General features: G+C 39.0%; 1 protein-coding gene across 2 annotated transcripts; it reads left to right on the top strand.

The window, feature by feature from the left end:
• Positions 1 to 5,200: 5,200 nt before the first annotated feature.
• Positions 5,201 to 14,634, top strand: rpe (ribulose-5-phosphate-3-epimerase). 2 transcript variants are annotated; one of them, XM_023950851.1, is made up of 7 exons: positions 5,201 to 5,216; positions 7,340 to 7,498; positions 7,762 to 7,841; positions 7,934 to 8,073; positions 10,819 to 10,953; positions 13,707 to 13,793; positions 13,872 to 14,108. In XM_023950851.1, the coding sequence occupies exons 2-7, from the start codon at positions 7,377 to 7,379 to the stop codon at positions 13,992 to 13,994; spliced, it is 687 nt and encodes a 228-aa protein (XP_023806619.1). In that variant the 5' UTR covers positions 5,201 to 5,216; positions 7,340 to 7,376; the 3' UTR covers positions 13,995 to 14,108. The 2 variants fall into 2 exon arrangements, with proteins under 2 accessions (XP_023806619.1, XP_004081840.1); XM_004081792.4 differs by lacking the exon at positions 5,201 to 5,216 and having other exon boundaries at positions 7,301 to 7,498; positions 13,872 to 14,634.
• Positions 14,635 to 14,989: the final 355 nt, after the last annotated feature.

Raw genomic sequence — 14,989 nt, 5'->3', positions numbered from 1 at the left:
ATTTGAAAATCAGAATTTTTTTGATTCAACGCTTCTCATAAGGAGTTCCCATTGAAGATGAGTGAAACCTTGAAGATATAGTTACCGTTTTTTTAAAATAATTCTTCAACGGGCATCACAGTTGAACTCTATTTGATCTGTATATAAAACACTGATTAAAAACTTGTCCATCTTATTTTTTCTCAGCCTTCGTTTGTTCTTAGAAAAGACTTTCTCCTGAAAAACTTTACAAAGCAGTTATAGTTGTTTCTGTTATCGAACTGTTGTGGATTTCAACACAACTTTGTGTGAAACCTGTGAGGATCAGAGCACTAGCTTATGGAAGTTTTTTTTTTCTTCTTCTAAATTTTCTGAGCATTGCACAGTTTGTGCCTGAGGTGAATCCCCTCCTGAGAAGATTGAAAACTGCCCTGAATTCTTTGAACGTGCCAAAAGTCTTCTGATCTTTTTTTCACTATCGGTTTTGTGTACATGTTGACATGTGGACATTTTTTTCAGCCAGCAGGTGTGTTGATAACATTTGAGTGTGTGTGTGGACAGGCCCCGCCCTTTTTGTACTACATTTGAACCTTACCGTAATGATAAACAACCAGTAAACTTGTTGCTTTATGCTGCTTCATAGTCTTATCCCCCCCCCTCCTATTATCACCCTCTTACCCCCCCCCTCTCTCTCTAACATCCCTCTCTCTTCTTCCCTTCTTTCCTTTTCCGTCCGGTCCAACACAAAAGATTTTCAAACATGATTGAAATTAATAAAGTTTGGCCTCAATTACAAAAGGGGTTTATTCAGTCATACCTTTGGTTTGTCTGAAGATTACTAACCCCTCTTGTTAAAGTAAAGTATGTCCAACACAAGAGGCCCTCAGCTCTCATCTGCCTGCCCAGCTGTTGGACAGGACACGTAAAAAAAAAAGAAAAAGAAGAAAAAAAAGTCTTCTGATCTTTTCAGAGCTCAAACTGTTTTTAAATTGTTTTATAACGTTCTCCAGATTGATTCTCTGCAGTATTTTGCTTATTTGGGAACATTTCTCGTGTATCTTTCTGCTGGCATCTTTGTTTTTCTGAGCAGCAAATTGACAGACAGATTACATGGAGATTGCACGCATGCTGAAGATCAGTTCACCAAAAATGGCAGATTATCATCTTGAATTCTTCGACGTCGCAAGTGCACAGCTCACCTGCTTTTCCACGCACGTGTTCTTAGTTTTGGAGAAACAGAAAATGTGGAAAAAAAGGCTAAGTGTAGCTGTTTTTCTTAGACATTTCCTGAACTTTGACTTAGATTATTTTTAAATGTTTGAATCAAACAAAAGTTGATATTTCATTAGGGAAAAATAAAATCTCAGAGGTTGGAAAAAAATAAACTTGAAACCACAGAGATTCCCTGTCTAAGCATAGTAATCCTTAGCCTCAGTTGTTTCACATTCACCCCGCCAGTCATGTCTGAATAGGACTAAACTTTTAATCCATAAATCAGGCTGAAATGAAATGTGTTTTTGTTGTTCCTTGATGTGAGAACACTGATACTGGTTAATTGGATCCCATTTCTCATTAGATCATGTTTTCTCTGCTCTACCTATAAAATGTGGAGTATATTATATAAGCCCCCAGCCTGGCCCCCTTCCTGTCCACATGATCTTATTGTTCCACATCTCCCCACAAGAGCTGTTTTCTCTGAGTGGAGCTTGTTTGTTGTTCCCAGAGTCTCCAGATCCACAACTGATGAACTTTCTTAGATTTTTAGGGTTTTGATTGATTTAATTTTAAATACATTTTTATATCTATTTTGGATCTATATTTATTAGAAATCTTTTTCCACTGTGATGGACTAAATGTTGTATATGTTTTCACTATGGAATTCAACTTTAAAGTATTGAAGACACTGAGGAAAATCTGTGTTTTTTTATACTTAGTCTCGAACCAAAAAGAGCTTTTGAGAAATCTCTGTGTCCCTGACACAATCAGACTTTTTTCCTCCCAGTACCCCCTCCACACGGCAGAAAAAAAACAACAAAAACTGATCATTAGCATTAACAGTAGCTCTAACCGCCGCACCCTTCCGTTTCCCCTCTCAGATCCTGACCTTCCAGACGTTAAGTTCAAGGCAGAGAGAGGCTTCAGAGACGCTCTCCGTCTGAGCATCACTACAGACGCGCCTGAGCCGATTGTTTGTTCAGGAGTTCAGAATCAGCAGCTGCTGCGAGGACAGAGGAAGGTTCGAATCAAGATAATGGAGAAAAGTTTCCGATTAATAATCAGTGTCAGGAAAAAAGCCCAAACATAACAGCACCTATACGGCTTGAGTTCCTGCAGAGGTTAATGGAAATGTGCGACTTATTTATGGAAGAAATTCTGCTTTATGAATCAGTGCTCTATTACTCCTGCAAATGACCAATAATAAGAACAAATTATTTATCCAAAGTCACTTTGTGTCCTCATGTTGTGTTTTCTTTAGTGGGGATGAGCTTGATGATTATTTTATTTCATTATTTTAAAACTAACTAACCCTTGTGCTATCTTAGATGACCCCACCCTTACATTGACGTGTTCTCCCTACCATGACAAAGGTGGATAAATGTGGAAAGATTTCATGTAATCCATGGACGCCAGTGAAGATCACAAATCATTGAAGAAAAAAGGTTCAGCGCACTGTCTAGTGGGTCTAGATGACCCAACTCCCAACGTTAAAGTGCCTAGGATAGCACAAGGGTTAATAATGGCCTTCAGAAAATCCTACAAAGCATACACAATATCAACAAATGAATTTAGCTGTTTATGAAAACAAAAGTATAATTTTCTTTTTATTTAAAGTTTGGATGCAGCAAAGCTCTATTCTAAAGAAAAGAAAACGAAGGAACCCCGTCTGGACTGTTCTAACTGGGAAATTTCGCAGAACTCTAATGGTGCACCTGTGTTGAAAGAGATCCATTTTGTGCCTGAGACACAGAGCTGCTGCTGACAGAGCTCTGCAACTGAGGCTGAATTAACAGATTATGCTACAATTCTTTCAGACAACCTCCTATTTCAGTATTAAAAATTCCCTTGGGGTGTTTCAGGCAAATACAGGAAGCCTTATGTTAGCGAGGCAGCGAGAGGCCGATTTACACATGGTAGTTATTTACCTGTTTTCATTTACTCGCCTGATTATTTGTAACCTAATGAAAGAAAAATGACTTACCTTTTCCCAACTAACATGATTGCAGCACTGTTTAACTTGGATCAGGTTCAAGTCCTCACAGTTTTTATTTGATCTTTTACCAAATATCTCAGGGTTGTGATCACTTCCACTCTGAGTTTTTTTTTTTTTTGTTGTTTTTGTTGTTCTTTTTTGTCCTGGGGGAGACATGATCACATTCTTCACAAGTTTATCCATGGACAACTTTTATTATCTAATCAATATGATTTTCCTTTAGCAATTTTAAATTCTGCTCATGAATTTCCCAAAGTTTATCCTTTTAAAAATTCTCATTTTAAAAATATAACACATTAATTGCCCTTAGAATTATGTTGAAGGAGAAATTCTATAAAAAGTCCTCTTTTTTTCCCCGAGTCTTAATTTTAGGATTTTTTTTTTAAATATAATTTTTCACTGATAACTTTTTGGTTAAGGAGTCTTTGGGAAATTGCTTTGTGACAAACAATAAAACAGCAGCTCAGCCAGAGATGTCTTGACTTTAACATAATCCAAGACTGGAAAAAAAACAGAAAAATAAAAACTGGTGGCTTGAAATAATAAAAAATAATCAATTAAAACATGTCATCTTATTGTTATGTCTTCTCCTGCTCCAATCTTCTTTTGATCTATTGAAAAAGCATTCCCAGTGATCTTTTAATTTTGAATAGGCCGTTTTTAGCCAAAAAAAAAAACTAGTTGTTTTCTCGGACATGGTTTCTGCAGAGTAGGAGTTTATCAGAGATCCACCTCTGAACTGTGGGCGGGACTGTCGGCACGGTGGAAGCCAGTCCACATCATCCATCTGTTCATATTCTCTCCCGCTAGCTTACAGCCCCTCACAACCTAACTTTACTGGTGCAACAAAATGGCGAGCAATATTGGAGCTTTTCAGCCGGGCAGTTTTTTACCAGGCAAACGAAGACGTACATGACTCTAGTCATCTGCAAGCGGATGCATTGGAATGAAACGGAGCAGGCTGTTGATTGTAGCACCTATGTCCCTTTGTAAACTTCTACTTCATTTGAATTAAGAAAGACCCAGAAATGCAATTTTTATCTTAATTTTCTTTATGTTTGTCCTCGATCATCAGAAAAATGCCACAAGAACATACTAATCACACAGAAAATATGATTTTTCTTGCAATGGGTCTTTAAATAAACAGGATCCAAAAAATACAAAGCATGGTGTACTTGACCATTGGGTCATTTGATCTCTTGTTCCATCTGCAACAAATGACTCGGCCTGTTGCTGATCAGAAAATCAGCGTGAAGTATGTACGTTTCAGTCACTAAGGAAACCCACAGAGAAGTTAATGAAGATGAAAAACCCAATCGTCCTTTTTTTCCTCCCCGCGTTTTTCCTTCTCACAGTATAAATGACAGTGTTTAAGATTTCTTTGACACTTTTGATTACCGTGGTCACCCATAAAAGAAACCCAACTCTGGCTCTGAGGCCGCCTGAAGGACGTCCTCATATCTCCTGGAAACCAACAGCAATAAACACGTTTGCAGGAACTAACTGATTGTGTAGGCCTGTTGCCATCTTCAGCCATGGGAGCTCAAACACACTTGTTATATTTTATAATAAACCATTCTTAAAAGGTAAAATACTGCAGGTTTTATGTTGAAATGAACCTTCATTTTTTTTGTTGTTGTTCATCTTTTAAAAAGTGACAATTTGAACTGTTAAGATGATTGGAGCTTTCATTTAAAACCTTACAAAATCATGATATTTGATTTTTTTTGTAAGAATTCATTCATGCCTTCCTTTTCTACTTTTAGCAGACTGGCATAGCGTGCGTGTCATCAGAAAAACAAACAAACAGAAAAAGGCATTACGCAACCTGAATCAAAACTACGGGGGTGTTTTCAGATTGAAACTATGTCAACAAACCTCCACAGAAAACAGGAACAAAATTCCAAAAAGCGAGTATGAGTTACATTCCTGAGCTTTTCCTGCTCCGCTAAACCAAAACAAGATGCTTTCAATGGTGGCCTTCAGTAAATAGAAGCCTCCAGTCAGCTTGTGTTTTTGGCAGAAGGTAAGGAATGCTTTTTAACTGCAGTTAGAAGAAGGACCCCTTTAATTAAGCAGGTAGGCGGGGTGCGTGGGGGTGCATTAACCTTGATCATAAACCAGACAGTTCAATCACCTCTTGCTCATCTCGTTCAGACTCTTTATGCGACATGCAATGAATCATCATCTTCCCTCAGCAGGTTAAGAGACTCGTTCTGCAGATGAAGGACTTTTTTTTCTTTTTCTTTTTAAACCTACTAATAAAACTTCTACGACTGTCAGAACCGAAGCTTGTTTTACTGCCTTGCTCAGAGTCTCCTGAGGCCCCGGCTCCCTGAAACTCAAGTATGCTTTAACCTTTCTGCAAAACTCCATGCATCATGCCTGCCTGTCTGCTAAGGGGCTTCATGCTAAAAGTGTTTCGATCACTGCAGCAGCAACACAAGACGTGGCCAAAACTTGTAAATGTCAGATTCGGTTCAGTCCATCAGACTGTGAGATGCTCTTCATGGTTTCAGCTCCTCTATGAAAAGCGGAGCACTTTAATTCCCCTCCACACCCATCTGAGAAGCATTCAAACTATTTCAGTGGATCTAATCCAAGGCCATCATAAATGAAAGTTGCATTACTTTAAATCATGACATTATAATTAGCAGCTGTCTGTCCAACATTTCCTCCCCCCAAAAAACAAACAAACTGACAACTGATAAACAGAAAATGTGATTAAAAAGTTGTTGTTTTTTTAATTGCCAGGATAAATATAAAAAAAGCAAGTTTCATCACCTTCTGCAAAGTTTTCACATTTATTTGGAATCATTCAGTCTATAAATTTGTTTTATTTTTGTTTGTTTAGACAGTGTCAGAAGAGCTTCACCTAATACCTTCCTGGACTTTTGGTCCGTTCCTCCCTGCAGAGTCTGTGGCGCTGAATCACGAGCCGTCGTTTTAACTCACGCTTTTAGCATCACCCACACGTTTCCTGAGTTTAAGGGCTTTGCAATGGCATCACAACTTGACAAGTTGCAACATTTTGATGCAACTACACAACTAATGTGGAGCTGTAATGTGAGTTATGGTTCATTTGGCAATCCCATCTGGGTCCAACATTTACCTTTTTGGATGATGCTGGCTTATTTTAAGCCCAAACACAACAACAATCACTGACAAGAACAATTCGCTGGTGTTTTTTGTTTTTTTTTTTACAGTTTCAGCTTTTTAGCACTATCTTTACAGGGTTTTGTAGAGATTTCTTTTTCAAGTTTGAAACACATCATTTTTTTCAGGAACTCGGAAAATATCGTAAGTGTGATGTTTTTGGAGCATAAGCAGCATAAGATGCAACAGATATGTGAAAACAGTTTTTCTTCCAGATGTCTTGGTTTATTGTTTTTTCTATAGTTACATACAAGGAGGCCCTTTGGTTTGAAGGTGTGCTTTGAATTGCATCCACAGCTCTACTTGTGGTAACTCAGTTAACTAATACATTTCTTTTTTCACATTTCTTTTTACATTTAGTGATGTATTTGACATTAAATATATATATATATATATATATATATATATATATATATATAGCTGTAATTATATATATAACTGTAGTAGCAGCAGGAAAGTAGAAGATTATTTTGTTGTACAAACAGCCTGAAAAAGAGCTCAGATTTTTGACATTTTTTTCTTATTTGTTACGACTTTATTTAAAAAAAACACTTCTTCTATTCGTCAATTAATTTTCTTTATTAACCAGACTTCCATATTGACATGCTCAAAAAAAAAAAGAATAAAAGTAAATACAAAAAGTTAAACTATGTTTATAAGTGGAATTCATCAAAAGCGTCTGTCGCCATCTAGCGATAAAAGATAAGTATTGTCTGATTTGCAAAGCGGAAGTGTGAGCTCCGAACATGACTTGTACACATACAAAAAAAGTAAAACTTTGACCCATTCTCAGAATTAAATATCTAATGTTTTAAAATCAGTTAAAAAATAACAGCTGAGAATTTGGTGTAACTTGAAACGTGAATGTATTTAAACCCTCCGTTTTTGTGTAACTCCAAAAATACAGATATGGTTTTAAGCCATTGCGTTTTATTTTGAAGGCCCTTAGCGGAAGTTGAGCAACATGTATCTCACAATTTGTCGTTTCGTCAGTGCCGCTGCCAGGCTGTATGCACACACCAAGCACAGCATGGCATACAGTGCAAAGATAGGTCCATCCATCCTGAGCAGCGACTTGTCCTGCTTGGGCAGCGAGTGTGTGCGGATGATGGAGTGTGGGGCGGACTATTTGCACCTGGACGTCATGGACGGGTCAGTTCACAAGTACTGTTAGCTAGAATGCTAACCGCTAAAAACTAGCAAAGTACAGAATTAGTTTAAACCAGAAGAAAGTTAAATTTATTAGTTCAAAGTAAACTTGGGTGAGGTTAAAATAATGTGTCTTTAAAGAAATATCGTTCCTTTTAGTTTTACTATTTATTGACAATTTATCGTTATTGGAAAAGGCACTTTTTCACACGTTAGCAGCTAAGGATTTCCCAATTCGATTGATCTTTTCCTCTTCCCCCACGAAGGCATTTTGTCCCCAACATCACATTTGGTCACCCCATGGTGGAGTGCCTTAGGAAATGCGTGGGCCAAGACCCCTTTTTTGGTGAGAAATCAGCCGCACACTCACTGGACCACAAAGCTGATTTAAAACTGTCCTGCTGTTTGAGGTGCAGAAACAGTGTAGTGTTGTCACAGATATGCACATGATGGTGTCCCGACCGGAGCAGTGGGTGAAGCCCATGGCTGCAGCAGGAGCCAGCCAGTACACCTTCCACTTGGAGGCCACAACCAACCCTGGAAACCTCATCAAGGAGATTCGAGAAAGCAGAATGAAGGTGAGGAAAGAAGACTTTCTGGCTTTATAGTCAAGGGTTTTAGGTAGAACTTCTGATGTTTTAGTCTTTGGGGTGGACTAGAGAGGAGCAGTACCTGAAGTGGAAGTTCTCTAATGAATGCATCAATGTTTGAGTCACGGAAGACGTGAAGTCTTGGTAAGAAGGGGTTTATTATGCAACAGAGAATGCAGCAACACGGATGTTCTGCATTTAGAGAAAAGGAGTTTAAACACAAGCAATGGTGGAGAAACTGCAAACTGCAGCATTGCTATGAGGCACTATGGTATTTAGATACAGTCACGGCTCAAAACCTTTGGGGAAACGTTTGCAAAGTGCTGTTAGCAGGTTGATTCCTTTTAACACCCACTCTAATGAAAATGAAGCTTAGAAATTTTCATTTCTTTATTCAATATGTTGTCAATCAGCTGCAGCCGAAAAAAATGCTGCGTAAAAAAGCTTGTAGCTCTACAATAGTCAGACCACAAGCTCCCTGCTCCGCTCCATTCTGATGCCTCCACTTGCAAACAAATAGATCCGTGTACGTCTTGGTTTTCCTCGTCTGAGCTGGAATCTGGATCAACACTGTACAGCTGGATGGCTCCAACATTACTCACCGTTTTTTTTGCATGCACGTGTAATGTCAGGTTGACAGTGTGAGGGGCTGTAAGCTAGTGGGAGAGGGTGTAAACAGAAGGATGACGGGAAGCAGGGGCAGGCTCACTCTGCACCAACAACAACTCAGAGGTGAATTTAGAAACTATGTCCTAGAAAACGACACAAAAATGGCATAATCATAATTAAAATACTACTGGGTATGCTTTTAAAAGAGATCAAAAGAGGATTGGAGTGGGTCTTGAAGTATTGATTTGTTTATAGCACGGTGCAAATCACTCGATGCAAAAACATTTTAAAGATCAATTTAAAAGCAAAACAAATAATACAAACAAAATTACATTTTAGAAAACAATACAAAAATTAAGAATTCTAAAAAACTAAAACCCAGTTACAAAAAAGAAACAAAATAAAAAGGAATCGTTTCAGAAAAACAATGTAATTTCCAGAAATCGAAGATTTGGGACGTCACTGATGAAAGGAAGACGTTTGGTCACCTTTTCTACAGGAAGTTATTTAGCATGGAAATATGGTCAAAAGATATTTCATTAAGCTTCTGCAAATGTGGGTGATTGCTCAATCAAGTCTTTATCACAGTTTTTCAAAACTCTTCAACAATCAGTGATGTTCTGGTTTCTTATTTAGTTTCATGTTTAACATTTCAAAATTTTGATTTCTGAAAACAAGGTTTTTGAATTTTTACTTTAATTGATAAAATGTAAATGTATTTATCATTTGGTTTGCATTCAGAATAGTGATATTTAAAATGGTTTTGCATTGGGTGATATGTTGATGGGATTTGCACTTCCGGGCCACCGTACATTCCAGTTCCAAAATCCATTGCGTATATTAGCGGATGAAGCAGGAACCTGTATTTCAGATTAAAATCTCTCAACTGACCAGCCTGTGACCCTGAGGGGTCAGCATGGTGGTTCCTGTGTGGGCTGAAGGCTTGCATGAGCTGTCAGAACTGCGTGTTGTTGGCATCTATGCGTTCTGACAGAGTGTTTGTGCTTCTTGTTGTAGACTTGTTGTACTTGAGGCATCCACATGCAGCCCAGACTGTCAGCAACTGATGTGCTCTGTAAACACACCTTTGAACACAAAGTCCTCAGATTTGTGTTTGCTTGAGCTGCGGCGTGTGACGGGCGGAGCTCCTCTGCAGCTCAATCTCATCCTCTGACATGCAGATCTGTGGAACAGCAGAAACATTGACAGAAGCCTTTTTTATTGAAGACGCAGCGCCTGTCAGGCAGAAAAATAAAAAAGGGGAATAAATAGAGCAAAAATATTTTTTCCTTCTTTTTAAAACTTGTCTTTTAATCCCCAAAATCCATTTAGTAAAACACTTTTTAAAGTTCTAATGTAAGATTTCCTGACATGTTTCAGAACACCACATTTTTGATCCCGTTTATATAAACATTTTATTATGCAGCTGTAGGAATTATTTAAAAAAAAATAATTCAAGATTTATGCTGCAAGTTATTGGAATTTCTTGGAAAAGACATTTAAATGAAGGTTATTATTATCATTTGTAACTATCCAAAAGTTTGTGAAAAATGTCTCAGATTGTTTGCCTTGTTTCTAAAAATCCTAATGACCACATGTTGCACACACTGTTCATCAAATGTGTTTGAAAAAGTTATAATAAGGATCATGAAAAACATGTTTCCAACCACATGCTGGACCCTTAACCATCATTGTTTGATTAAATCTTTTATTTATGCATTTTGATCTTTAAAATATGTTAAATCTGATCGAAAAAAACCGGAAAATCACAGTATTAAAAAATTGTTTTGTGTAATTTCTTACACTGTTGTATTTTAAGTAAAAATAAATGCAGTAATGCTTGAAATAGAGCTATAAATGTATTATTAATGGTTGTCAAAACTACAGAGGGATTAATTCGATGGATACAGCAGACGGATAGTCAGGAAACTGTTAGGAAAATATACTTTGAGGTACTTTTTCACATTTTCCTTGTTTTCTGGGGGGGTTTTTGTATTGAATATTTTCCTGGATTATCACTTTTTTCTGGATCAAGATGATCGGACGAGCCGTTGACTTTTGCAGTGTCTCATTTAGGACGGGTTCAACCATGAGGCGTGCTGAAACAGTTCTGGTTTGCTGCAGGTGGGGTTGGCCATCAAACCCGGGACTACGGTGGAAGAATTGGCTCCCTGGGCCAACCAGATCGACATGGCTCTGGTCATGACTGTGGAGCCCGGTTTTGGAGGACAGAAGTTCATGGATGACATGATGCCGAAGGTAAGAACAGAGATATGAGCCAGGTTTGCAGCTTGTTCTGTGGATCTTCAATGTTGGTCCCTCTATCCTATTTATTTGATGCATAAAATCAAGCAAAAGTGCAAAATTAACCCTAGTGCTGTCTTGTGGGGTCCAGATGACCCCACTCCTAATGTTAACGTGCCTCCGAGGCATCTGGACCCCACAAGACAGCACAAGGGTTAACATATTTAACACATATGAGTAATTGCGCCCCATAAAAGGAAAAAAATGGTTGAATCAGAGTTTGAGTGAAGCTGCTTCGTCATCACTCAGCAGTGGATCCGTTTCCCACTCGGCTTCCTCGTTTCCAGCCTCAGATGTGGCTCTGCCTCCTCAAAGCTCTGACTCCCCCCCCCCCCTCAGAAGGAGCCTGCTGCATGCCAATGTCTGCTGCGTCTCTCCAAACCTCCCTTTCTGCTCCCAGATGAGCCGCCGCCGCTGCTGCTGCTGCTGCAGCTTCAACAAACGTCCCGCTTCCTAGTCTGAGTTTCTCTCTTTTGCGTCCCGCTGCACGCTCATTAAACTTCTGCTCTTCTGATTTTTTATTTATTTATTTTTTATCTTGAAACTGAGACATGAAATACCGTCAAAAGTCCCAGTTAGAGGAGTGGCGGATGCGGCGACTTGGATCTGCAGAGATGGCAGACTGTAATGGGAGGTGTCAGGAGTGTGAATGCTGCGTCAGGAGTGTGAATGCTGCGTCAGGAGTGTGAATGCTGCGTCAGGAGTGTGAATGCTGCGTCAGGAGTGTGAATGCCGCAGCAGTTCTGTCCGCCATTTGCTTTCTTAAAGTTTTACAGACTTTTTTTTTTTTCAAATCAAAATTGAATCCAGTGAAGGCTCCTCCCACTCAAACCTACAAGAAAATATTATAAACTCCTATGAAAATGGTGGTTTTAGTGTTTTTCACGATTTTTGTAGCATTTTTCTGATGATGGAGGACATTTATAAGGAAAATGAAGCTTAAAGTTGCATTCCTCACTATTTCTTGATTCAAGTTGTTGTGAATCAGGAGCAGACGAAAACAATGCTGTGTGAAAAACTGTATTTGTACACAGAAAAGACGCTGGATGGGCCTCAAGAATCTAAAAAGCAAAATACACAGATGTTAGCATCTGGCTCAAAGTTGTACGCTCGGATAGCTCCAATATTGCTCGCTGTTTTTGCTGCAGCGCTAATGTTGGGTTGGGGGTGTGAGGGGCTGTAAGCTAGCCGGAAAGTGCGTAGATAGATGGATGATGGGAAATGCGGGTGGGGTTACTCCGCACCATCGGCCCCATACAGAACTCTGAGGCGAATTTTTAATGATCTACTGTCGCTCTGCAGAAACTCTGTCCTAGGAAAGAAACACAAATGGTTTTAATTTGATCTAAAATGGAATGGGGCTTTCAAAGGAAATAAGTTATATGAGTGAGTGTTTCTTTGCAATAAAGTTTAATCTACGGATGACAAACTGTGTAGTGATTTAGCCGAAAGTGAAGTTTAATGGTTTAGATGAACAATTTCTGACTGACATAATCTAAATGGTCACTTTGTTTATTAAAATAATTAAAAAAAATACTAGTTTATCTTCTACCAAAGAAATAATTAGAGAAAATGAACCTGCGACGTTAACAGTTGGTGACAAAAACATTATTTTCATTCCTTATTTGATATTTTGTTTTTATCTATTGAGTGAAAGCTGCATAGGTCAGCTTCCAAATCCACAAACATCTTACATTATAAATATCATTTGTTTGTGGATCTAGGTGTGTTTTATGTTCAATCTTGTAAAGAGAACGTCTGAGGTGGAGATTATACACACACAGATTAGAGTGTAGGAATGTGAGTTGGCTGTAGGGACAGTTGCCAAACACTGGATGTTGTCAGGGACCGCCGCCACAGAGCAGGACAACACGTAACAAATGCAAGATGGGGGATGAAGCATTTCTGCTGCCGCAGTGGAGCCTCTGGTCGCTAAAGAAAAGTTGGGACTAAAACCAGGTAGATTCTTTAAAGACCCACTCTGATGCAAATCATGTTTTTGGCGTTTTTAACATGTTCGTGTGGCTTCTTTCTGATGCTGGAGGACACATATAAAAAAATTTCAGCTCAAAATGCATTTCTGAGTATTGCTTTATTCATATCGTGGCGAATCAGAAGCAGACAAAAAAAGCTGGTTGAAACAGAGCTTGTAGAAAATACACAGGAAAGACACAAGGGCCCTGCTCCCAACTCAGCAGCGGTAAGGGGAATGGGGGGTGGGGTTACTCGACGTCAATAGTCCCTCCCACAACTCAGAGGCAATTGTTTTATGAACTACTGCCGCTCTGCAGAAATGATGTTCTAGAAAACAATAGGTCTTTTTTTTTATCGTTTGGCTAAAAAAGTGAATAATCATAGTTCAAACCTCACCAGAAATGCTTTGAAATGAATGGAGTGGGTTTTTAAAGTTTGAATCGTCCCAATATCTCCAGAGAAATGGTCAAAAAAGCTGATGTTTGAAATGATTTTTTTCCATTTGGGATAGAATAATCATAGAATGATCAGTTTTGAAGTGGGACAGAGTACAAATTGATCAAAGTTGGCAGAAAGATATGAAGTATTTTTCCAAACTTCAGTAATAACTTTTTTTACATTTTTTATTTAAAGCGGACTTTTAGCAGAAAGTGGTTAAAATATTATGTCTGTTTTATTGACATCTTTTCTTTCTATGTAACTAAAGAGCGTCTGCCTTCTGTGCATGCAAACAGGTGAGCTGGCTGCGCAGTCAGTTCCCTTCGTTGGACATCGAGGTGGACGGGGGGGTCGGTCCCGACACCATTCACAAGTGCGCCGAGGTAAAAGATCAGCATTCTGTACGCCCGGATCGTTTTTAGTGTTACGCACGCCTCACCTTTCGCGCCTGTCTTGTCCAGGCGGGGGCCAACATGATCGTGTCGGGCAGCGCTGTGATTGGAAGCGACGACCCGCGCTCCGTCATCGCACTCCTGCGCACGGCGGTGGCCGAGGCAATCCAGAAGCGCTCGCTGGACCGCTGACATCCTGTGGACCGGCCTCGGCGTGGACTTGTTGGGGTGGCGGGGGCCGGAGAGGCTGAGTTGTGCCGGTTTGGATTCCGTCAGATATAAGATGAGGCTCTAACCTCCGAGTCTCATCTCAGCGCAGGATGGCGGATCATGGAATTCAAGATTGGAGCAAAAAAAAAAAAACTGCAGAAACATTCCGGAAAAGATCGTCTGTCGTTTCAATCATTCATGGAGATTAACTGAGTTAATTGTAAAAGTTTGACTATTTTTTCTTCCATTAAATCTTGTTTAAAAGATAAAAAAGGTTGAACAGTTTTGCTAAAATTCTAAGTGGTCTTATTCTTTGATTTATTCCCCAAATTATAGTTTTGGGAAACATTTTCAAGTTTAGTTCATACTATAATAACCCTGTAGTCATGGAAACGATGTTAGATCTGCAAAAAAAAAAAAAAAACTAATGTGAATTTCTCCAATTTGCAAAGCAGTTTTAGTTGTTGGTTTGACAGCAGCTTGAAAATGTTTCTCTGCTAATGAGAAACACGCATCTGTTTTAAAAGAGGATTAAAAGATTCCTAAATGCTTAAAAGTTCAAGCTTGAACCTCTCAATGTCAAAACCGAACTTCTTCTGCCACGACTGAACTCCCAAATCAATGAGCACACAGAGAGGATAAAGTTGCTCCTTTCGTAACATCATGATGGAAATGTTGCCGGTCAGGCAGCAAAAGAGAACCTGAACCAAAGGATGTTTGGAGGCAAATGTTGTCGGAAGCTGCTTTGCTTAACAAATCAGTTTACATGTCAAGAGTCTTTTGGCACATTTTCTGCTCTGACATAGATTGACCTTTATTCTCTCAGTTCTGGTTAAAAATAAAACATCCTCAAACCTCAAGAAAAGAGATGCCATGAGATGAAATTGACCTTTGCTGCAGTGTCATGTTTTTCACACTAGGTGGCGACTATGGACACAAAAATTGATTAAACCTTTTTTTTTTTCCTCGGGGAAAGC

Source organism: Oryzias latipes, chromosome 21, assembly GCF_002234675.1.
Source record: "Oryzias latipes chromosome 21, ASM223467v1".
NCBI classification, from domain to species: domain Eukaryota; kingdom Metazoa; phylum Chordata; class Actinopteri; order Beloniformes; family Adrianichthyidae; genus Oryzias; species Oryzias latipes.
Note: the sequence above shows the minus strand (reverse complement) of the source record. Positions and strands in the feature narration are given on the sequence as shown.

Excerpts from the sequence above, each read along its gene's own strand:
- rpe (XM_004081792.4), top strand. The coding sequence starts at position 7,311 with ATGTATCTCACAATTTGTCGTTTCGTCAGTGCCGCTGCCAGGCTGTAT. Across the intron at positions 7,499-7,761 it reads CACCTGGACGTCATGGACGG|GCATTTTGTCCCCAACATCA; the intron begins GTCAGTTCACAA and ends TCCCCCACGAAG. Across the intron at positions 13,794-13,871 it reads CCATTCACAAGTGCGCCGAG|GCGGGGGCCAACATGATCGT; the intron begins GTAAAAGATCAG and ends TGTCTTGTCCAG.